The sequence below is a fragment of the Schistocerca gregaria genome, chromosome 2, assembly GCF_023897955.1.
Source record: "Schistocerca gregaria isolate iqSchGreg1 chromosome 2, iqSchGreg1.2, whole genome shotgun sequence".
Classification (NCBI taxonomy): domain Eukaryota; kingdom Metazoa; phylum Arthropoda; class Insecta; order Orthoptera; family Acrididae; genus Schistocerca; species Schistocerca gregaria.
The window spans coordinates 293,001,454-293,027,363 of record NC_064921.1 but is presented as its reverse complement, the minus strand read 5'-3'; the positions used below and the strand labels follow the sequence as shown (position 1 = coordinate 293,027,363).

General features: G+C 41.2%; 1 protein-coding gene across 2 annotated transcripts in view; it reads right to left on the bottom strand.

The window, feature by feature from the left end:
* Positions 1-985: 985 nt before the first annotated feature.
* LOC126336901 (androgen-dependent TFPI-regulating protein-like) overlaps positions 986-25,910 on the bottom strand; it is a 63,890-nt gene continuing 38,965 nt past the window's right edge. For both annotated transcript variants that reach the window (XM_050001028.1, XM_050001027.1), the window contains 3 exons: positions 10,829-11,049; positions 1,385-1,536; positions 986-1,279 (listed from right to left, as the gene is read on the bottom strand). In XM_050001028.1, coding sequence (XP_049856985.1) covers positions 1,221-1,279; positions 1,385-1,536; positions 10,829-11,049 — 432 coding nt within the window. In that variant the 3' untranslated portion in view covers positions 986-1,220. The remainder of the gene's footprint in view (positions 1,280-1,384; positions 1,537-10,828; positions 11,050-25,910) is intronic.

Genomic DNA, 25,910 nt, shown 5'->3' with positions numbered 1-25,910 from the left:
GCATTACTTAGCCATCCCAGCTGATTGCTGTGACAGTTGCAGTTGGCAAGCAAACTTATGTGTGAGCACACCAGGCATGTTTCCAGTGCCAGCAGACATGTAACCCATGGCAAGGTATGGCTGGGCACATATGTGTCTACCAGCACATGTGACTGGACAGGAAAAGGTTGAGTAGACCTAATGGTGGTCATCCCATTACAGGACACCACTCGTACTTGCCATGATGGGTTAAGGGGTGTAAGTGGATGTACAAGACTGATTCTGTTCACTGTAGCATTTACAGGTAGAACAAAAAAGAGAATTGTGAAAAAATAGAAATTTGTTCTCTTTCTCTTATTCTAAAGGGGAACATGCTCAGAAGTCACCATTTTGCATGTGTAGTACTGCAAGTGAGAAAACAACAAAGGGATATAAGATTTAAACTATTTTAGCTACTCTTCAATTCTGGCCATGGACCAACAATCGACAATACTTACATTTGATAGTATTAAATTTTATAACTGGGACATTCTTTTATGGATATCCTGCATAACGTAAAGAGCAAGTGTGAATATTGTAATATTGAAAGGTAGACAGTGTTAGAGAGAAATGTTGCATTTGGTAAAAAAATGTCTATAAAACACAACTCAAGGAAATGCAATTAATTTAACAATTTAAATATTAATGTAAAGGCATACTGCATTGAACACATCTTTTACATACTTACTTCAGCAAGATAAAAGTAAATGTTTCTGTGTATGTAATGAAAAATGAATAATTTGTAATACATTGAGTGTCACTTAAAATAGCATTTGAATATTTGACTAAGGATTCACTGAGAAGACTTTACAAGAAAATGTAAAATGAAAATTTACTTGACTTGTAAATATTTCCATCTTTTTGTATGGAGAAGTAGTGTGTCCTGAAAGACATGTGTCCAATATCTAACTATTTCAGTTGTATGTGCAATATTTGTTGGATAGAATAAAAACACTATACAAACAAGTCTATGAAAGAAAACTGTTGTATCACTTTTTCCACAACTCCACATTTGTACATTCATAACATAAGTTGCTTCTTAAATCCAATAAAATCCACAACAGTAACAGCAAGGATACCTTAAGAATTAACAATCTAATCACATGTTAAATTTGAAATATCAGAAATGGAATTGGTCAATTTCTGCTACAATTTTGTGTCATTTTTAAAGATGTGTCAATAGTAAAATTGTGTTTGAAACTCTATCTGTGTTTATTTTGTTTTGACAAATCCTTTGCTTTCATCTTCTGTATTTCATGGCCTGCAAAGAACACGCAAGTTATTCTCAACATAGTTCATAGGTTACTTATATAAAGAAAATGTAGACATTATTAGCATAGTTATGTTTAACAAGCTGGATAGTTACCCCATATTTGCGAATTCAGATATTCACCAAACAAAGACATCAGTATGCATGCTATAAATGTTACAGCTGATAAAGAAATACGCTGGGTCCAGTCCAAAACTCCATATATTGGATAGAGCCATGTCCCATAATAGTAGTATGTAGAGTAAAAGCTGAAATTTTGAAAGAGATATGTATATTGTCCCTGCATAAGTAATTATTTATTAGAGATAATTTTTCCTGAGAATATTGCATAGCCATGTTCTCATACAAACTGAAACACCATAAGCATGAAACAAAATGCAAATGGCTGATAAGTCACAAATATGTCTTACTGAATTTAAATATTTGTGGCAAACCTACAAAATGATTCAAATAAGAACACACCACTGGTAAAGATAGCACCCAGTTTAGCTTTTACTATAGGTTTCATCATTCACACCTAAGCACAAAGGATGTTGGAGCATTCAGTGATCATAAAAAGAATTTCATTAAAAAAAGTGATGAATTTGTTAAAGGTTTCACTTCAGCACACTGCATCATACTACAATATACACTGATGAGCCGAAACATTATGATCACTGCACACCATGATGTTAAATAGCTCCTGGTGGTGTTCTGGGCACATGACCTAGTAAGGAAAGAATTTAAGTGGCAGAGAGATGAATGGGCAGTCTTTATAGTGAATATATGGGCCAAAATGCATAAATTCACTGATATAACTGCTTTTGACAAAGGGCACATTGTTGTGGCTTTGCAGCTGGATATTAGAACCTCTGAAATTGAAAGCTTGTCCACTGTTTGTATACTACGTCATGAGCACCTATGGAAAGTGGTTGGAGGGTGGTGGTATAATGCATAGGCTGTATGATGCTGGACATCCACGTCTCATCACAAAACATAGAGGTTGGAGGTCCACAATTGTGTAATCCAGCATAGACAGTGGTCTGGGGCAGATCTGACAACAGAGTACAATGCTGCAATGTAAACCACACTACAGATGCAGGCTGCTGAGAGCAAAATTATACTATGGGGTGCACTGCATTGGGCTTCTATGGTACCTATGGTAGTACTCGATAATGCCATGACAGCAGTGAATTATAAGAACATTATTGTGGGCCACATGAATCCCTTCATTGTTGAAGTCTTCTCTAATGGCATGACATCTTCCTGCAGGATAACTCTGTGTGACACAAGGCCAGTATGATACTGCAGTGGTTAGAGGAGCATCGCAGTGTATTCACAGTGATATCTTAGACAGAAAACGCTCCTGATCTGTAACCGTTTGAACACATATCGGGTGCCAACTGCATGCCAACAAACCACTCTCCTGTAATTTGCACGAATTTAGTTCCCTGTGAGTAGACATCTGGTGCCATATACTTCTGGAAACTTATCAAGAACTTGTGGGATCCATGCCAAGCATATATGACAAACAACTTTGTAATTTGCAAGTACAAAGGCTGTTCAAAAATTCTGGAACATTCATAGTTTCACGCCAATGGTGTGTTGGAGTGAAATTCATTTGGCATCCCTGCACATGCCTGTATTTAATGTGTAACTGCTGGAAGTTTCATTGTTGTATATCTGTTAGTTACTGTTCAGTACTATTCAGTAGAATGTTGTGTCACATAGATTGCAAATTTCGAGATGGCGGAGTTAGAGGAGCAATGCATCTGCATTAAATTTTGCATGAAACTCAACAAAACCTTTACAGAGACACACCAAATGATGCAGGAAGCATATGGTGATGAGTGCTTAAACTGTACTTGGTGTTATGAATGGCTCACATGGTTTAAAAATGGCAGGACAGAAGTTAAAGATGAATTCCATTCATGACACCCTTCGACATCTGCTGATGATGCTCATGCCAGGAACACTAACAGAATTGTGCAGGCCAATCAAAGACTAACTGTCTAAGAGATTGCAGAAGAATATTTCAGTTGGATCACATCATGAGATCCTGACACAGAATAATGGAATGCATTGTGTTGACGCCAAGTTCGTTCCACAGCTTATGAGATCTTCACCTCACAATCAGTGAAGACCTTTTGGATCATGAAAATGAGAACAAGACCTTCCTTAAGAGAGTCATAACTTGTGATAAGACATGGGTCTACAGTTATGATGTTGAGGCTAATGTTCAGTCTTCACAATGGGTCACGAAAGATTCTCCAAGACCAATTATAGCTCATTGTGTCAGGTAAATGGCAAAGCCATGCTGATAGTTTTCTTTGACACTGAAGGATTAGTTCATCATGAATTCATGCCATAGAGACAAACTGTTAATTGATCGCCTATCTGGATGTGTTGCAATGTCTGTGAGAAAATCTGAGAAGGAAACAGTCTGAAATGTGGTGAGACAATTTATGGCTCTGTCATCATGATAATGGACCCACAGATTCATCCCTGTTGATGCATGACTATTACACAAGAAACAAAATCGCTCTACTGTATCATCACCTATACTCTCCAGATCTGGCTCCTGTAGACTTTTTTTTTATTTCCAAAATTGGAAACCCTATTGAAAGGACAAAGATTTGCTAGACAAGATAAAAGAAAATTCATAGACGGTGCTTATTACTATCCAGCAAGAGGCATGCCAAGACTGCTTCTGGAAGTGGAAATGCCACTGGGAGCAGTGTATCAATTGTGGAGGTGAGTATTTGAAGGAGACCATGCACAATAACCAAAAGGTAGGTGTAAAAAAATTTGTGGCAAAGTTCCAGAATTTTTTGAACAGACCTCATATGTGACTAACAGTCCGCAAAAGGCAACTATACTAAGAACTGGGGAAAGTGTGGGGGGTGGAGGGGGGTGGGGGTGTAGGAGACGACAGCCCTTAATCAAAGTTTGGTGATGTTTAACAGGATCAGAGTAGATCCCAGCTATTAATTCAGGCATTCATACCATGAGAGCTGCTTACCAACATGCATTGCAAACAGTACAGTGAGTAAAAGCTTGCAACTTTCAAGACTTAAATCAAATAGAACTCACATAAAAACTGACTGACTGCTAAATCACAATATTGACTTGAGGTCTTTGCTGCCACATGGTCTACAAGTGAAATGATCTTGTTGACCTCAGACTCATGGGTTTAAAAGATCTCAGTTCTGTACTGAGAGTGCTGTGAACATAGCCCTGCTCAGACTCAAAAATACATTCATGTCAGACTACATGCTTGGGGCCCTGACACACAAATTTATCATAGATAGTATTTTTGAAAACTGTACTGCTATATTCTAGTTCTTGGAACATCCGTATTTCATCCAGGTGGATGAATATTGGAAAAACAGACTGTGGATGCAAGTGGTTCAGATGTCCTTTTTTGTAGTTGGTGTAGAGAAGCACCTATAACACAGTCCAAAGCATCAAAAATAAAAATTAAGGGAAGATCTGTTGAGGGATGAGTAAGCTGGGTTGCATTAGCTAATTCTTCTTGGAGTTTTTGCACAAGTTAAACAAAGGACTTTTGATTTCTGCAATCTGTGGCAACAGACACATGTAGAACTTTACCAGTCCTCAAAAATGGTGTAGTTCTGCTACTGTTTTAGAATGTGGGCATCTTTGATTATTTTCACTTCGTCTTCTAATGGTGAAACTCCTTGTTGTGATACAGGATAACCCACAAATCATATATCTTTCTCTTCAAAAAGCCATTTTCCCACCTTTATCTTAAGGTGATATTTATCCAGCCATTGAAGAAGCTTTTGCAAATGGATTATATGTTCTTCATCTGATGCTGAAGCAATGACAATATCATCTACATTGAAAATAAAATAAAATAAAATATTGCAACACCGTGAAGGAGCTGTGCAATGTAAATGAAAGTAGGTAATCATCTAAATGATTATGTTTATTAAAATTTCACTTCAGTCACATAAAGAATGGTGCTAGTAGAGCCACTATGAGGATGCAAACCAGATTTTCTTTAAATACACACTGTAACAGTCGTGAGCTTCAGTTACTTTTGAGATTGGGTGTGGTGAGTTGACATTAGTCAGGAATGGCTTTAAGGTGAGAAAGATGTCATTATTAACACCTCACTGAATTTGAACAAGGTCATGTAATAAGGCTATGAGAAGCTGGATGTTCCTACTGTGGTACTACAGAAAGACTTAGCAGAAATGTAGCCACTGTACATGATTGCTGGCAGCAGTGGTCACAAGAATGTATGGTTACAAGAAGCCTGAGCCTCAGATGGCCACATGGCACAAGCAAGAGGGAAGAATATCATGTTTGATGTATGGTGTGATGCCTGTAATATTTCTTGTCATACAATAGCAGAAGCTAACTTCAACACAAATAATGAGCTACCCAAATTCATTAAGAGCCTCAATAATTTAGATGACAAATATGCACCCATATTTCAAACACCTTATGAGTGTCAGGGATGCAGCACACGGGACATACTAAGGACATCCAATGTCTCATAATTATGTCACAGACAAGTAAATACACAAATGAGTCAGTCAATCTGTGAGGAATGCAAAGCTCAGAAATTCCCACTAGCTAACGGAGGACTTTTACAGACCTGCCATCCTATAGAAAAATCATTGAGGTTTAGGAACAGGCAAACCCAAATCTTCAGCTCAACTTCTAGTTCCTATTGAGGATCTAAAAGAGTACTTTGCAACATCAGTTTCTATACTTGACCACTGCACTAGTGTATAAACCATCACTTCCTTTAACGTATCACTGGGTGGTATAAATGAAATTTTTTTTTTTCTGCAGCCAGTATGCCCTAACATTGTCTGGAGGTCAATCGTGCAAATTCATTTATCAGCTGCAGGGCACAATAATGTACAGCACAAATGATCAGTTTTCTTTTTGGTACTATACTGCCCAAAATAAAGGATGTTTTTAAGTGATCTCTGACCTCCAGCTTCTTTCCAAGCAGAGATTCATAAAAAACATTACCCAAGATGGGATCTGCCAAACAGCCATCCAACTACAGGCCCATTTTCATTTTATCAGCACTATCCAAGGCTTCAGAATACATAGTTTACAAACAGCTTACAAACTATTTAACATCAAATGAACTTTTCATGGAATGCCAGTCCAATTTTTGCCAAAATCACAGCACAACAATTGCTCTCATAAAAGTGACTGACAAACTGAAACAAGCTATGGATAAATAACAGGTGACTACTGAGTGCTTTTTGGATTTCAACAAAGCTTTTGACACTCTCAACTTGGACATTCTACTTGACAAACTTCCAAGCCAAAATTTTTCTCAAGTGTTGTGCAGTGGGTCCACTCATACCCTACATGTTGCCAACAGTGTGTAATGATTGGAACAAAAAGGTGACAATGGAGATATGTAGGATCAAGGGTCCCACAAGGATCAGTACTAGGTCCATTACTCTTCTCATTATATGTTAATGATGTGTCAACTATTCTTTCCCATTGCAAATACCACCTGTACACTGATGACATTCGGATACATCAAAATGCAAGTCCAGGATGTAAATGCTGATTTACTTGCCCTACAGTGAGGACACATAGTTTAGGTTTGAAAATTAACCTATCTAAAATTCATGCAAAATTAGTCACTGACGAAAGACTTATTATCCCTCAGTTCAAAGAATTTGCCACAGAAATAAACTTTTCTTCTTGTGCAAATATCTTGGGAATAATTCTGGAGCATCATTTATCCTGGACTGGACTGGACTTCACTCACTACAGAAACAGAAAAAAGCATTTCCTTTCAGTATTAAAAAGAAGTTCATTGAGTCAGTAGTACTCCCCTTATTTGACTATAGTGATGTCATTTTCCAAGGACTTTCATATAAGCTCACACAGGCTTGAACTGTTGATGAATGCTTGTGTGTGATAAGTTGCACCATATGCTTTTTTTACTATATCATACCAGCCTATGAACAGTTATAATACCTGTGCCATTAAACATAGAGACTATTGTTCTCTATGTTTGCTGTATCAACTTCTACATCATTGCACTCACTCTTATTTTTCCTCAAATATTAATCTACTATCTGAACAACACAGCAGAGACACTCGGTCTCAACAAACTAAAATTCACCCTGTACTGCCACATAGCACTGCCATATTTTCTAAATTATTTTCTGTATCAGTAACCTGACTTTGGAACTCTCATCCTCAAAATATCAGAGAATTTAATCACTTTCCAAACTTCAAAACTGCTAACAGTCCACCTTCTGTCACAATAGACATATCTCCTACAGTCTGTGCAGTTCATTCTCATAAGTCCCCTTTGCCCAGAACTTTTCCCTACCCCTTGTTGGCAGAGTTCTTCTATTTACATTTTCTTTTTCATAACAGCCATTGTCATCATCATTTCATTCTTCCCCTCTTCCTTTACCCATTCTGCTTCTGATAATTCTAAATATGGCTTCAATGCTAATCTAATTTATATCACTCTAAATGCCCATTACTATCATTACTATTATTCTTTTTGTTATTGGGAAGGTTTTGTAATTCCTCATCACTTGTAAGAGAGGCCTTAAGACTCTTAATCTGGTTACACTAGATATGCAATAAATAAATAAATAGTTCAAAAAACTGGCACTACTAATTTGCTAGTAAACATTCACAAGAAGAAATAATGTTGTAAATCTGTGTCAAAGACCTGCTTCCAGGTTCAGTAGGTGTTCACCATATGTGTGTACTGCACAACAGTTTGCAGTGCAAAGCTACCACCTCTGAATGTTTTTCTGATCCAATGCTGTTGCTGGAAGTACAGAAATGTCTACCCCTGAGATGACCAAAAATCAATTATGTGTGTTGCAATCCATAATGAGCAGACAGAGAGATGATTCAGCCTCCTCACTCTGTGCCACACTGAGCATGTCACATAGCAAGTCACATATTAGATTTCCTTCTGAGTGTTAGCAGACTGTTGAGAAATAAATGAACATGGCAATGTGCACTTCTTTGCAGTCTGTTTGAAATTATAATGATACCAGCACATAGAATGTTTCTGGGCAAATTACAGTGATTTTGCTTTGATATGTTTCCTGATCATGTCCCAGTTTGTAGTTCCTAAATCTGTGTCATTGGTTCCGAAAGCTGTTCCTCCAGTTGTAAACATCTGTCATTTTGATTATATACACACTGACTGGGCATTGTGATGCCTACAATGCTGTCAGCTATAAAAGTCTGATTTTCACCTCGACAGACCACAGGTATATGATGCACAGCAGGTGATAGCTACTGAAGAAATATATTTCTTAAAAAAAAATCATAAGTTGGTTGCATTCCTGCAGGAGCCCACGTCTCCCTGAGGAAAATAGATGGCTTGTTGTCTCCTAGATCTTCTTCTGTTACACAGACCCTGTGTATGTATGGATGGATATGCGTGTATGTGTATGTGCGCGAGTATATACCTATCCTTTTTTCCACCTCCCTATCCTTTTTTCCGCTCCCAGGATTGGGATGACTCCTTATCCTCTCCCTTAAAACCCACATCCTTTCATCTTCTCTTTTCCTTCCCTCTTTCCTGACGAAGCAGCCGCCAGTTGCGAAAGCTCGAAATTCTATGTGTGTGTTTGTGTGTTTTATTCATTGTGCCTATCTACCGGCGCTTTCCCGCTTGGTAAGTCTTGGAATCTTTGTTTTTAATATAAAAACAAAGTTGATTTGACTTACCAAACAAGAGCGCTCGCAGGCCGATAGATACACAAACAAACACAAACATACACACAAAACTCAAGCTTTTGCAACCAAAGGTTGCTTCTTCAGGAAAGAGGGAAGGAGAGGGAAAGATGAAAGGATGTGGGTTTTAAGGGAGAGGGTAAGGAGTCATTCCAATCCCGGGAGTGGAAAGACTTACCTTAAGGGGAAAAAAGGACAGGTATACACTTGCACACACACACACACACACACACATATCCATCCGCACATACACAGACACAAGCAGACATTTGCAAAGGCAAATTTGCCTTTACAAATGTCTGCTTGTGTCTGTGTATGTGCGGATGTGTGTGTGTGTGTGTGTGTGTGTGTGTGTGTGTGTGTGTGTGTGTGTGTGTGTGTGTGTCTGTGCGTGTGTTTGTAAAACGTTTGGGGAAAAAAGTCTACAGAGTTATAAAATTAGTTGTGGCTTTATAATTATGTAGTGATTAATTTTGTTATAAATTAAGTATCTGCTGAAGTACTAATGTGTGCAAAACTTATATTCTAGTTATTTGCAGTGCAAATAAAATTTTGTAAATAAAGGTTCAGTGGCTTACCAGTTAGGGATCTCAGTATACAAGCAAATCTGCCCCATGGTTATTTGTCTACCAGCATACCAGGAGTCTTCAGGTCTACCATCACATAATCTTGTAAGGCATTCTTCTGTGATGTGTCCGATGGCCTCTGGTTCTCCACAATATTAAGTGGTAATGGCTGCTTACCCCACTTGTGCAAAAAGTATGCATATCTGTATTGTTTGATTCTAATTCTATTTAGTACTGACCTCAGTTTGCATGGCATGCGTGATATATGGCATATTATTTAGTCCAGCCCAATCCATACATTACTAATGTTGAACTCTACAGCGAGCCTTGCTGTTACTGTTGATGATCCTCCAGAGCACAGTCAGGTATGGCCTCCATCATTGGCATCTTGATGTACTGTTAGATTTTTATAATCAATGATCTTCTAGTATCCATTCATGAGAGCATTTATATCTAAAAGGTGAAGGAGTGGAATGTGGCCTAGTACTGGCAGTCATTCTGTAGGTGTTCATTTAATACTACCAGCAATCATTAGAATGGAGTTATTTAGTTGGACATTTATGTTTTATGCATATGGGCACAATATTCAGCAGCTGAGAAGAACATAATTTGGATGCTGATGTTCCTCAGGTTGTACCACATAACTTTTGAATTATGTTCTTTCTCATTTTCAGTTTTTCGGCTGTTTTTGTTAGATGCTCTCTGAAATGCAGAGTTCTATCATGAGCTACCCCAGGTGCTTTAGTGGTTTATTATGAGTTAGTGTAGTTTTTGCTTTCTTCTGGGAAGTTTATTACTTAGAAGGAAGCAGGAAACCTTCATTTTTGTGGCATTTGCTTGGGGGTCAACATTTTTCCCACTACATCTAGGTCCTCCATTGGGATTTCTTCTGACTGGTGAATTGAGGAACACCTTGTTGCAAATCTCTGTCATCAGCGTAACCAAACTTCCTTGATTTGGTTTTTTTGGCGTGCCTGCATTGTATAAGTTGAAGAAAAGTGGAGCAAGAACTATCCCTGTGGCAAACAGATTTTTAATTTTCTTGGGGAGTGGATATTGGATACCATGACCACATGGAATAGTCAGTTGTTTAGCGTACTGTCAATTAGGTGAGTGATCAGATACAAACAGTGATCACATGCTTATTATCTAGAAAACATGGGAAATCACTCACATAATATAAAGAAACAAGTGGTTGACAGGAACAATCTCATGAAGTATGACTCATTACTGTAGGGAAACTCATTATAATTCAGTTACATACCATACAGCATAGGCCACCGTAATTGCTGCAATACCATACACAGTATTCCGTCGTGAAGCAGGATACCAGTGAAATGTTATTAACATCTCAGTAAATGCAGCAACAGTAACATTTGTGTGCAGTGCATGATTTAACCAAAGAGGCAAAAAGGCGTCCAGTGCTTTAGGCATTATGAGTTCACGATCTATTGAATATATAGTCCAGAATGCCAATGTCACAATCTGTAAAAGAAGAAATTAAAATGTGAAACATTCATTACTGTTTTCTTTTCACTGCCATACTAAAATACACTCCTGGTACTAAAATACACTCCTGGAAATGGAAAAAAGAACACATTGACACCGGTGTGTCAGACCCACCATACTTGCTCCGGACACTGCGAGAGGGCTGTACAAGCAATGATCACACGCACGGCACAGCGGACACACCAGGAACCGCGGTGTTGGCCGTCGAATGGCGCTAGCTGCGCAGCATTTGTGCACCGCCGCCGTCAGTGTCAGCCAGTTTGCCGTGGCATATGGAGCTCCATCGCAGTCTTTAACACTGGTAGCATCCCGCGACAGCGTGAACGTGAACCGTATGTGCAGTTGACGGACTTTGAGCGAGGGCGTATAGTGGGCATGCGGGAGGCCGGGTGGACGTACCGCCGAATTGCTCAACACGTGGGGTGTGAGGTCTCCACAGTACATCGATGTTGTCGCCAGTGGTCAGTGGAAGGTGCACGTGCCCATCGACCTGGGACCAGACCGCAGCGACGCACGGATGCACGCCAAGACCGTAGGATCCTACGCAGTGCCATAGGGGACCGCACCGCCACTTCCCAGCAAATTAGAGACACTGATGCTCCTGGGGTATCGGCGAGGACCATTCGCAACCGTCTCCATGAAGCTGGGCTACGGTCCCTCACACCATTAGGCCGTCTTCCACTCATGCCCCAACATCGTGCAACCCACCTCCAGTGGTGTCGCGACAGGCGTGAATGGAGGGACGAATGGAGACGTGTCGTCTTCAGCAATGAGAGTCGCTTCTGCCTTGGTGCCAATGATTGTCGTATGCGTGTTTGGCGCCGTGCAGGTGAGCGCCACAATCAGGACTGCATACGACCGAGGCACACAGGGCCAACACCCGGCATCATGGTGTGGGGAGCGATCTCCTACACTGGCCGTACACCTCTGGTGATCGTCGAGGGGACACTGAATAGTGCACAGTACATCCAAACCGTCATCGAACCCATCGTTCTACCATTCCTTGACCGGCAAGGGAACTTGCTGTTCCAACAGGACAATGCACGTCCGCATGTATCCCGTGCCACCCAACGTGCTCTAGAAGGTGTAAGTCAACTACCCTGGCCAGCAAGATCTCCGGATCTGTCCCCCATTGAGCATGTTTGGGACTGGATGAAGCGTCGTCTCATGTGGTCTGCACGTCCAGCATGAACGCTGGTCCAACTGAGGCGCCAGGTGGAAATGGAATGGCAAGCCGTTCCACAGGACTACATCCAGCATCTCTATGATCGTCTCCATGGGAGAATAGCAGCCTGCATTGCTGTGAAAGGTGGATATACACTGTACTAGTGCCGACATTGTGCATGCTGTGTTGCCTGTGTCTATGTGCCTGTGGTTCTGTCAGTGTGAACATGTGATGTATCTGACCCCAGGAATGTGTCAATAAAGTTTCCCCTTCCTGGGGCAATGAATTCACGGTGTTCTTATTTCAATTTCCAGGAGTGTATTTAGCAGATACTGTTTTTTATAAAATTGAAAAACTGAAGCTCCACACTGTGCAAATCAGCTCTGACAGTTAACATAAATATCTTACGGTCAACAATAATACTTTTAACACTGAAGAATGACCACATTACTCAAAAATACACCCACAGTTAATTAATCTGTAAGAATTTCTAGACACTTTCATTGGATATCAACATCATGGTTGCCTTAAGAATCTCTCAGCGAAATAGTTAGTTTTTGTGAAGCAGTTGGCCAGTTATTGGGTACAGTCTTTAGCTGGAGGACACTAATTTTGGGGATTACAAGATGATACTGGCTGTATGTACACTTATCTTCACTATAGTGTAGTTCCTATATTGTTTTGCATCACTATATAAAATCTTATCCTCTGAAACATTATATTCCAATATATGATTACACTTAATAAATTTAATTAAGTGTGTTACACAATAAAGTTCATTATGTCTGCAAATAATGTCCCTGCTTGTCTCCTAAAAATATCTGAAAACTATAGAACAAAATTTCCACAGTATAACAATCAGAACTGACTGGCATTAAGACAGAAACACATAAAAAAGCAGGTTGATACATTGTAATTTGTTTCCTTATTCATTTTCCATTCATTCATCTTAATAATTGTTTCATTATAATAAATGTATTGTGCCTTTTACAGTCCTTCACAGGTTTCTCAGACATTTTATTCCCCACCAAAGCTTGGTACATAATGCAAGACCTGCAATATAAGCAAAATATATTTTCTTTCAACTGCAACAACTATTTCTGACACTATTAAAAAGATCTTGGGTCATTATATTGCTAATGTTTGCCTTGACACCTAATGTGTATGTGTGGAAATGACAAAATGGCAAAGTTGCAATCACAGATAGTGAATGTATTTATTTAAAATTTGGAGTAGAAATAAAAAAATTTAAAACAAGAGTCTGTGCATGATGATTTCAGTACAGAAATTGTAAGCAAGGATTAGCAATGTGCAACTAATATTTTGAATATTCTATCAACATCAAATTTATATCATATTAACATGTGCCCACATTTTGACAAGGAGTTAGAAGACCTGTACTAAGAATTATAGAAACTGATTTACAAATGACAACAGCCTCCACGAAAAAGAAAATTTTAACACAAAAGTAGGTGAAAAATGAGGACAACATTCTTACATAGATATTAGGGAGTGTCCCAACAAGAGACATGAGGTAGTTACAGCTAATTATATTTTATTGAATCATGACATACAGGGATGTGACTTACACTGAACATGATCAGAGCAAACTGCAGTCTTTGGTGAAGTCACAGATAGTTCAGTTACAGTAAAGTCAGCTATGTGCATCACACTGCGTGTCCCCACAGAGACACACCCATCCCCCTGGAGGCAGAGCACTGAATGGAAGATGAGAGTGGGGTTCGCAACTGCTGAAATGGTGGGTACAGATGTGTATGAGGGGATACCCAAAAAAGGCTGGAATAACATTGCTGTGTGCAGAGTTTGTGTAGTATGCGTTTCTGGTGCTAGGTGTGTATAGCACAACTCATTGCCAGCAGACATCTGTGTTGTTGGCCTGGCTTGTTCTGTTCATCTGCAGTGATTATTTTTGCTAGCACTGTTTTGTTCTCGTCTCATTTTTTATGATGGCAAGTTTAAAGGAACAACATGCAGCTGTGAAACTTTGCTTCCTACTCAGTAAAAATATTACTGAAACTATTTTAATCTTGAAAACAGCTTACCAAGATGACACTATGGGAAAAACTCAAGTGTATGAGTGGTTTGCTCAATTTAAAAATGGTGACATGTCGACTGATGGCAAACCTTGTTCTCGACATCCACCAACTGCCCAAATCCATGAATTTGAGGGCTTATGCTCACAGAGCATTTTAAGAAGTTTGCAAAACAGTGTTCATAAAAAAAATCCAATTTGTGGCAGACCCAAAACTGGTTTTTCCACCACAATAATGCACCTGCAAACAGCCATCTCTGTTAGACAGTTTTTCCTAAAAGTGGCATGGTTCCGTTGCCCCTGCACCTCATTCGCCTTGCCTGGCACCATGAGACATTTTCTTATTTCCACACATGAAAAAGGGCATGAGAGGACACTAGTTTGACAACATTGAAGAAGCCAAGAAAAAAATGAGGATGAGCTGTCAGCCATTTCTAAACATGACTACAAGAAATGTTTTGAACAGTGGAAGCAGCGGTGTGACAAATGTATTACCTGTAATCAAGATTATTTTGAAGGGGATAAGGTTGTTTTGCAAGCAATATGAAAATATATAGCTTTTAAAACATAATTCTGTTTTTTTTTTTTGGCTGGCACTTGACACAACCAGGCCATTTCACAAAGTATGCAGCACAGATGTCCATGACAAGTTGTGCCTTGGCTGGTACTTTCACAGAACATGACTGAGCTGTTTCTCGAAGTCATGGTGGGCATCATATGAGTGCTGAACATGTGGTAGTACAGTTGTAGCTGCCATGAGGAGTGTTCAATGTGTCCACACGGGATGGTGGTGGTGAGAGCACAGACACAATGGTGTGGTATCAATGTATAAGATGTCAGGATTTGGTATCCACACATGCCAGAGACACTTTGGTCTGGTCAAAGAAACAGCATATACTGAGGGGAAGAGTGACTGACATGAGGTGGTAATTTATTTGCAAGGGGGAACTTCTATGGTTGTGATCTATGCAGAAGCCATCCATGAGGCAAGAAGGCAGGGTACCAACACGTTTCAAATTGTAGTTGAAGTCAGTTGAGATGGAAATGCAATTGCAGAGCCCAGTATTGTCATGCTTAACTCATGTCAGGAAGATGCGCTGACATCGCCAGTAGTGGCTGAATATGAACTGCTTGATTGAGAGTGGTCAAAAAGCAATCATGTTGCTTGCAGTGCCTCTGATGTGTGTGGAGTGGAAGTGATATGACATCAGGTGGGCATGACTGGTCAGTGAGACTGCGAATTATGGCAAATATGTCCTCAACTACATATTGTGCAACAACAATGCAATCAACATGCAACCATTGTGCATCACAATTCTCAATTTCACCAAGGAGTGCAATGCTACATCATACAGTACTTCACACCCAACCTTCCAATGAATTGTTTTAATGAGAAGTGGCAGTGACACTCATCAGTGCAGCAAATGAACAAACAGTATCAATGCCAAGCAATGGAGTCCTACCATGGACTTACTGTGCAACTTTGACAACATCATCCCTTCTCATGTGGTACATATTAAAGCATTTATCTCATCATCTCTCATGTATACGACCACTTTCCATGAACTTTGTGTCTACCACTCTTTGTGGTACAAATTTCGTATTGGTACCACCAGAGCCACCAAGCAATCACATGGTTCACTGACAGGTACCAACCACACTATGTGCAGCAATGGGACTTTCAAAAATGGTTCAAATGGCTCTGAGCACTATGGGACTTAACATCTGAGGTCATCAGTCCCCTAGAACTTAGAACTACTTAAACCTAATCAACCTAAGGACATCACACACATCCATGCCTGAGGCAGAATTCAAACCTGCAACCGTAGCGGTCGCACAGTTCCACACTGTAGCTCCTAGAACCGCTCGGCCACTGCAGCCGGCCAGTGGGATCTTCGACTACCTTATCACCCCACATGCTTTCATGGCAACTGATGCAATAAAACACTGATTTCAACCCTTCATGATTTGGTGTTCAACCAAAGCTTGCACCATTTTGCTCAGATCTAGCCTTCACATGATTCGCCATTGTTGATAGCATCCTTGCTGCCCATAACATCACAAGTGATGCAGCCCCATCATGCTTCTAACCAACATGGGAGATGTGATTAGTGACATCATCTTGGCACCACCACAGATAATGAATATTTGACAGTGAGATCAACCATCCTGCAACATTGCTCCAGAATGCTGGAAGAACAATTACACATATAACTAGAATGAACATTAATGAACAATATGCCGTTTCAACTGTGGCCCTAGTTATGAACTTCAGTTGGCCTTCACCTACTATCTGATCATACATTGTCGACATCATGTGTAGCCAATCTCCCACCCCAGTTTCAAGTTGCCATGATGGTGATGGTATTTGGTTTGTGGGGGGCATGGTTATTGGCACCCATGCAAATTCCCAACCTTTTTGCTGTCCAGTCTTTCCACTTTCCTGAATGACGAGAAAATGCAAATACCAAGTCCCCCAGTAGCGAAAATCCCTGACCCAGCTGTGAATCGAAATTGACACCCCATGATCCAGAGGCAGGAATGCTAGCCACTAGACAATGAGCTGCAGACCACTGCTTGCAGCCAGCAGCACAAGTCCCACTGCACACTGCTTCCAGCACCTGCCAAACTGATCCAGCAGCACACAATGACTGCTAACAGTGACATCACAGCCCCCACCCAGAACAGCAACCTCCATCCATCTGAGACAACAAAACAAACAAGTGATAATCATGCTGCACTGGCTGCTAATCTGCACTGCTGCTGATATCATGCACAATTCAGCAATGCTACCTGCACTGTCATATGCCCTGTCACAGCCCAGCTGATTTGGGTGGCTCGCAATAGGCAGACTGAATTGCAACACCGACTCAAGTCACCTTATTTCACAAATCAAGGGTTCACCATACACTACACCTTCCAGGAATACCAGCAAGCTCTACATCCTCAACCTAATCAGACAGCAATACTATTTGATCAACTTCAGCTCAGTCATTAGTGCAGCACCTCTGACCACAACAGTGGTCCAACTTGGTGTTGTGAACTATTCTACCGTTACTGTTCACAGCTCTGAAACATGCTCATTGAACCTTAACTTTGAAACAACTTTTACATGGAATTTTCAAATTGCAGAAGTTACCAAACCTGTTTTTGGAGCTGATTTCCTCCATTATTACAGACTACTACCAGGTTTAACCAAAGGCATTCTCATCCAGTATGACATTGGCCATGTAGTCTCCAGTGTCATCAGCCATGCAGTACCTCAGAAGCAACACAATGTCTCCACATCCCTTCCTACCGAAGAATGACAAGGTACCAATACAGATGAACAATATCGTTGGCTCCTGACCTTTTCACCACACTTGAACAAATTCAACAAAACCATTACACCAAAAAAAGCTTAGAATCTCTTCACCTCCAAATGGACAAAAATAGGCTTCAATACTTAATATAAACAATGTTTGATGAGCTCACCAAATTGTGTCTTCATCTCCACCACCTGCAACACACCTCAGCTATTGACAATGATTCCATCATGCCGACACCACACAGCACTGACACGCCTCCACCCACCTCACTGTGAATGCCACTGCTTATGCTACCTTCACATTTCAATGAGGTCAGTAACGTGCTCACTGTGTGTGCACATCCAATCTTTCCCCTATCCTATCCATTCTACATCTGCAGTCACCCACAGGCCATTCATGTGTGACTTTCCCCCACTGTGGAGTCACAAACAGTATGTTACATTGAATCTTTATCATACAAAGGTCTCAGTTCAGCACAGAACATGTCAGATCACACCTGATAAACTTTGCATAGTGAAGAAAGTGATTGATGAACTTTTAAAGCTGGAATAGTTAGAGCTTTGGACAGGCTATAGCCTTCAGTCATCAAGTTAGCACTGACAAAAGATGGTATTCTGTGCTTAAGTGGTGATTACAGAACCCTTAATGCACACAATATCATTGACAGTTACCCAGTACCTAACGTACAGGACTTTAACCACTATCCTGCAGATGTGTCTGTCTTTAGTATGTTAGACTATAAGCATGCTTATCAACAAATACTGATACACATAGATGACATTGAGAAGATTGCAATGATTACACTGTTTGGGCTGTTTGAATGTCTTTTTATCAGGGTGTACATGCAGGGGAAAAAAAAAATCCCGGATTTTTCCTTGATTTCCTGATTAAAAATAAACTTTTTCTCAGATGAAAATACACTATATCCCTGGTGAAAGCAGGTTTTTTTTTCATGTTAAGTTACAACATACTTTTGCTCGGAGCAGTAAATCTTATCATTCCTTTGAATGATTAAGATTTTATACATGGGCACAGAGCTTCTCAGCACTTTAGGAAATGAAACCCAGCAAGAAATAACACATTTTGCAAAGATCTTCAGTGTGCAGCAACCTTCACACTGCATATTTACTTATCACAAAAGCACAAATATGAATTCCACAAAATATGGACCATGGCTTCTGAAGTACTGAAATCAAGATTGCATTGTGCTTTTGTCTGCCAATCATAGCTCATGTCACATAATCCTACCAGCCAATGACAGCATATATTCAGAGCATAAGACATGTTATGTAGTCAGACAATATCAACATCACATAGCAACATTACATAGCACAAACACACAAATAGAAAAGTTTTATAGTTTAAATTAATACACATACAGTAGAGCTGCTAGGAAAGCTAATTATTCTGCAATAGTAGGTTAAAGCAAAATTCTTTGTTAGTGTATCAGGTCCTATAAAAATACAAAAATTTAATGAAAATTAAAACAATGAAAAATTTCCACAATGGCAAAAATCCCCAGGTTTCTCCCACATGAAAAAAATTTTGGGTTTTTCCCAGATGTCCAGGTTGTCCTGGGGCATATACACCCTGCTTACACTGTACAGCCTCAAAAACACAGCCTGGATATAGCAATGATTCTCAAATAGCATTCTCCTTGTGTTCCACTTGCGCTATGGATACCTGGATGACATTCTCATTTTCTCACAAGATAATGACACCCAAGAAGTCTAATCTTTGCTCAGTCCAATCCCACCACTTTCATGAATGATGATGAAATGATGAGGACAACACAAACAACCAGTCACTAAACAACACTGGCATCCGCCCAATGCCACAATGAACCAAACTCATCCATCAACTACTTTCTCCCCAGGACTACTATGAATTACACTGCTTCCTGGGGATGATAAATTTTTACCAGCATTAACTACCTAAGCAGCTACCATGCAGTCACCACTGATGGAAGCTCTCAAAGGCAAAAACACCAAAAGCAGACAGAAGCTGCTATGGGTTACTGACATCCAGACAGCCTTTGTAAAATAAAAGACTGCCTTACTCAGATGACATCTCAGGTGCATCTGCTCCCTTACACACAATTATCAATAACTGCGGATGTGGGCGACTTGGCAGTCAGTGCAATCCTTCAACATGTAATGCCTCTTGTGTCTACAGATGCCACTATGTGGACATCTTCATGTCAGTTGTTAGTAGTTCTGTGTTATTCTCTGTGCAGTGAGTTATGAACAGAGTTATTCTGTAATTATATGTCATGCCAGTATTGTTGAACAACATTCCAACAGGTTATCGGCCCAGTTTATGGTTCAGGTTATGTCATCGCAAAAACGGCATTTCTCAATTAGATGCAAACTTAAATTTGTGAGCTTAAAAGTGTAAAAATCAAATTCATTACCAAGATGAACTAGGGTGCATATTACTATTGCACGTGGAGCTAAACTAGAAACACTGTAATGTGATAGTTCCGATACCTAGAGAATACTACTCATTAAAAAGTAGATGAAGATATATATCTGAGGGTATAATGCAAATTGCAGTACTTGATGAACATTAAGTGCTCACCACTGTGGAAGCTGCATACAGAGCAAGAGTAGCAGCAGACAGGAAAGCAAAAGCAGAATTGTTTTTATCCATGAGTCCCACTGAACTGAAGCAAATAAAAAACTGCATGATGACAAGTATGACATAGACTCACATCAGTCTATGCAATCAAAGGAGCTACTTACATAGCAATGGTGCTCATAGGCTTTACACTTCACAAACTTCAACCTAGTGATGATGTGACACAACATCTAACTGAATTGTTCAGTGCTGTGGACAAGTTATGTACAAGCAATGAATGTTGACAAAAAAGGTGATCTTTTGTCAATACTGCCGCTCTGCAGTCTTTCTGATAGCTACAACAATATTAGATGTGCTACTGAATTCTGTGACAATACACCACATGTTAAAAAAGTAAAAGAACAAATCTTGGAAGAAAACAATGCAAAGATTCAAAAGACAGTGGAAGAGGGAGTGCCTTTCTTAAACTGGATAAACATTTAGTGAGCAAGCCAAAATGTGATGTGAGTGAAAGTGACAAACCAGAACAAAAATCAACGTAAAAACAAAACAGGGAAAATCAGCATATAAATGCACCTTCTGTAACAAGAAGGGTCACAAAGAAGATGAGTCCTGTTTCAAAAAGAAGTGCACAATGCAACAAAGCTTGTTGCTCTTTCTTATGAATGAGACTGGTACAGAGAGTTGTGACTCTAGTATTTTTTGGTTCAACAGACAGTGGTTGCACATGACACATGTGCAATGATCTAAAAACGTTCACACATATGACAGAAATGCAAGAGAATTTAATGCTTGCAGACAGCAGCACTACACTAGTATCAGTCAATACTGACATACACTTCGTAACCACTGCCAGTAGTGTCAGCTCCATAATCCTGAAAAACATTTCATACATGCCAAAACTTTCAGTATTAAAGGAAGTGGACAAAAATCACATAGGAACATTTGAGAAAACTCATGCAGTTACGTGAGATACTAACATTATGGTCAGAGTGATCACAAAGAGAGCTGGTAATTTGTTTTATGAACAAGAAAATGGTCCAAAGTCATGCATCATTGCAGAGCCAAAAGGTACAAAAAAGATATGCAAATTTGGCATGCTCATTTAGGATACTAGAACTCATGAGATACAATCAAAATGCTCAAAAATGAGTATGTGATAGTCTGAAATTCAGTAATTTCAGTCTCAATAAATGCACTATGTGTCTTAAAGGAAAAATCACTGGTCCTCTGTTCACCAAATGAGAAGGAAACCAAACACGCTACTGGAACTGACCCTCTATGATGTCTGTGGGCCATTGAGAGAAACTTCTCAAAGTGGAGCATGTGATCTTTACAGACAACCATAGCACATGATGTAAATCATTTCCTTTGGCATAAAGGAGAAGTTGCCAACAAATTTGTTGAATTCAAAAATCTAGTTGAAAATCAGACTGGTTATAAAATTAAATCCTATTACCAAATTTCATTCATCATCACCAGTGATTTTGGGAAGCATTATTTAAATCATAAATCCTCTCAGCAAGATAATGGTCAGGAGTGTTGCAATGAAAGAATGGACGCCATCCTCAAAGCAACAGGAATTCATTTATTTCTGACAGTTCCATACACACTACATCAGAATGGTATTCCCAAACAAAAGAACCTTCATTGGTCAAAATGGTTCATTGCATGCTGCTCAAGTCAGGATTACTGCCATCATTTTTAGCCAAAACCATCAACACAGCTAACTACACTCCTGGAAATTGAAATAAGAACACCGTGAATTCATTGTCCCAGGAAGGGCAAATTTTATTGACACATTCCTGGGGTCAGATACATCACATGATCACACTGACAGAACCACAGGCACATAGACACAGGCAACACAGCATGCACAATGTCGGCACTAGTACAGTGTATATCCACCTTTCGCAGCAATGCAGGCTGCTATTCTCCCATGGAGACGATCATAGAGATGCTGGATGTAGTCCTGTGGAACGGCTTGCCATGCCATTTCCACCTGGTGCCTCAGTTGGACCAGCGTTCGTGCTGGACGTGCAGACCACGTGAGACGACGCTTCATCCAGTCCCAAACATGCTCAATGGGGGACAGATCCGGAGATCTTGCTAGCCAGGGTAGCTGACTTACACCTTCTAGAGCACGTTGGGTGGCACGGGATACATGCGGACGTGCATTGTCCTGTTGGAACAGCAAGTTCCCTTGCCGGTCTAGGAATGGTAGAACGATGGGTTCGATGACGGTTTGGATGTACCGTGCACTTTCAGTGTCCCCTCGACGATCACCAGAGGTGTACGGCCAGTGTAGGAGATCGCTCCCCACACCATGATGCTGGGTGTTGGCCCTGTGTGCCTCGGTTGTATGCAGTCCTGATTGTGGCGCTCACCTGCACAGCGCCAAACACGCATACGACCATCATTGGCACCAAGGCAGAAGCGACTCTCATCGCTGAAGACGACACGTCTCCATTCGTCCCTCCATTCACGTCTGTCGCGACACCACTGGAGGCGGGCTGCACGATGTTGGGGCATGAGCGGAAGACGGCCTAACGGTGTGCGGGACCGTAGCCCAGCTTCATGGAGACGGTTGCGAATGGACCTCGCCGAGACCCTAGGAGCAACAGTGTCCCTAATTTGCTGGGAAGTGGCGGTGTGGTCCCCTACAGCACTGCGTAGGATCCTACGGTCTTGGCGTGCATCCGTGCGTCACTGCGGTCTGGTCCCAGGTCGATGGGCACGTGCACCTTCCGCCGACCACTGGCGACAACATCGATGTACTGTGGAGACCTCACGCCCCACGTGTTGAACAATTCGGCGGTACGTCCACCCGGCCTCCCGCATACCCACTATATGCCCTCGCTCAAAGTCCGTCAACTGCACATACGGTTCACGTCCACACTGTCGCGGCATGCTACCAGTGTTAAGACTGCGATGGAGCTCCGTATGCCACGGCAAACTGGCTGACACTGACAGCGGTGGTGCACAAATGCTGCGCAGCTAGCACCATTCGACGGCCAACACCGCGGTTCCTGGTGTGTCCGCTGTGCCGTTCGTGTGATCATTGCTTGTACAGCCCTCTCGCAGTGTCCAGAGCAAGTATGGTGGGTCTGACACACCGGTGTCAATGTGTTCTTTTTTCCATTTCCAGGAGTGTACATCTGAAATAGTAGCTTCACTAAAGGACAGTCTGATGGAGCTTCATATGAGAAGTGAGTGAAAAGGGAAACCTGACCTTTCTCATCTTCGCACATTTGGTGAAAATGTTGTTATCCTGAATTAATCACCAAACAAAGCAAAGTTTTATCCTAAAGTCAGAGAAGGGATTTTTGTAGGATATTACAACTGTTTGAAAGCCTGTTGCGTGGGCACCAACAGATCCCAGCATTCACATATCAAGAGATGTGTCGTTCCTTGATCATGAAAGTTTTGAGCCCAAACAAAGCTATGTAGAGTTTTATTGAGATGAACCAGATCATAACCAAAGAGTAGGAATCAACATGAATTCTACTAGAGGAGATTTCAGTTGTGATACAAACACTGAACCAGAGCCATTATCAGCTGACAAACCATTCTACAGCTTTGAAGAAGACAGGCTTCCAGTCACTATAGGCCAAGAATTCAATCTGGATGATGACTTTCAAGTGATGAAGACAATAATTCTTCAAGTGCCAGACTTGCTCAACAGTCTGTGTCAGATATAGATCCATCAAATGTTTCAATATGTGTTGCTAACTTCATTTTGAATGCAACAGAGGTCAATGCCAATGATACATGGTCATCAAGAGTGGTTTGAGCTACATATGATGAAACCAGGTAACTAGTGAAAATGATACCTGGGACATTGTAAACAGGCCAAGTAACTAAGGATAATTGACTGTAGGATTGTTTTGAGAAATAAATACAAAAGTGATGGATCTCTGCTGAGTAGAAAAGCAAGAATAGTTGCACAAGGAGAATAGTTGCACAAGGATTCAAACAATGGCCCAGAGTTGACTTTGTGGAAACATTCTCTCCAGTTGCAAGAACTGAATCATTTAGACTCCTCACGACCGAGCGAGGTGGCGCAGTGGTTAGCAGACTGGACTCGCATTCAAGAGGACGACGGTTCAATCCCGTGTCCGGCCATCCTGATTTACGTTTTCCGTGATTTCCCTAAATCGCTCCAGGCAAATGCTGGGATGGTTGCTTTGAAAGGGCACGGCCAACTTCCTTCCCCATCCTTCCCTAATCTGATGAGACCGACGACCTTGCTGTCTGGTCTCCTTCCCCAAACAACCCAACCTAACCTAACATAGACTCCTCATGGCTCTGACAGACAAATTTTACAAAGTGTGTGAACTTAGAAAAGTCATTTGTGGATTACAACAAGCTGGCCAACAAAGTTATGCTAAGTTGAATGAAACCCTAAAATCAATTGAATTGTGATGCACAGATTCAGTTCCATGTATCTTTGTAGCCAGTGTAGGAAAACATGCAGCCTACATACTTATTTATGTAGATGACATTATAATTGCTTCAACAGACCTGGAAAGGATAATACAAATCAAGTTATCTATCAGATTTTATGTCAAGGATCTTGGTGGTATAAGATGCATCTGTGCATCAAAATAAATCAGTTTGTTTTCAAAATTACATTATGTCAAAGTGGCTATATCAGAGAAGTTTTATACTGATTCAAAATGGAGGACTTCAAGCCAGTAAGGATTCCATTGGCATAGGGATCAAGTTGCACACAATAGCTATGAATATACACTCCTGGAAATTGAAATAAGAACACCGTGAATTCATTGTCCCAGGAAGGGGAAACTTATTGACACATTCCTGGGGTCAGATACATCACATGATCACACTGACAGAACCACAGGCACATAGACACAGGCAACAGAGCATGCACAATGTCAGCACTAGTACAGTGTATATCCACCTTTCGCAGCAATGCAGGCTGCTATTCTCCCATGGAATCGATCGTAGAGATGCTGGATGTAGTCCTGTGGAACGGCTTGCCATTCCATTTCCACCTAGCACCTCAGTTGGACCAGCGTTTGTGCTGGACGTGCAGATCGCGTGAGACGACGCTTCATCCAGTCCCAAACATGCTCAATGGGGGACAGATCCGGAGATCTTGCTGGCCAGGGTAGTTGACTTACACCTTCTAGAGCACGTTGGGTGGCACGGGATACATGCGGACGTGCATTGTCCTGTTGGAACAGCAAGTTCCCTTGCCGGTCTAGGAATGGTAGAACGATGGGTTTGATGACGGTTTGGATGTACCGTGCACTATTCAGTGTCCCCTCGACGATCACCAGAGGTGTACGGCCAGTGTAGGACATTGCTCCCCACAGCATGATGCCGGGTGTTGGCCCTGTGTGCCGCGGTCATACGCAGTCGTGATTGTGGCGCTCACCTGCACGGCGCCAAACACGCATACGACCATCATTGGCACCAAGGCAGAAGCGTCTCTCATCACTGAAGACGACACGTCTCCATTCGTCCCTCCATTCACGCCTGTCGCGACACCACTGGAGGCGGGCTGCACGATGTTGGGGCATGAGCGCAAGACGGCCTAACGGTGTGCGGGACCTTAGCCCAGCTTCATGGAGACGGTTGCGAATGGTCCTCACCGATACCCCAGGAGCATCAGTGTCCCTAATTTGCTGGAAGTGGTTGTGTGGTCCCCTACGGCACTGCGTAGGATCCTACGGTCTTAGCATGCATCCGTGCGTCGCTGCGG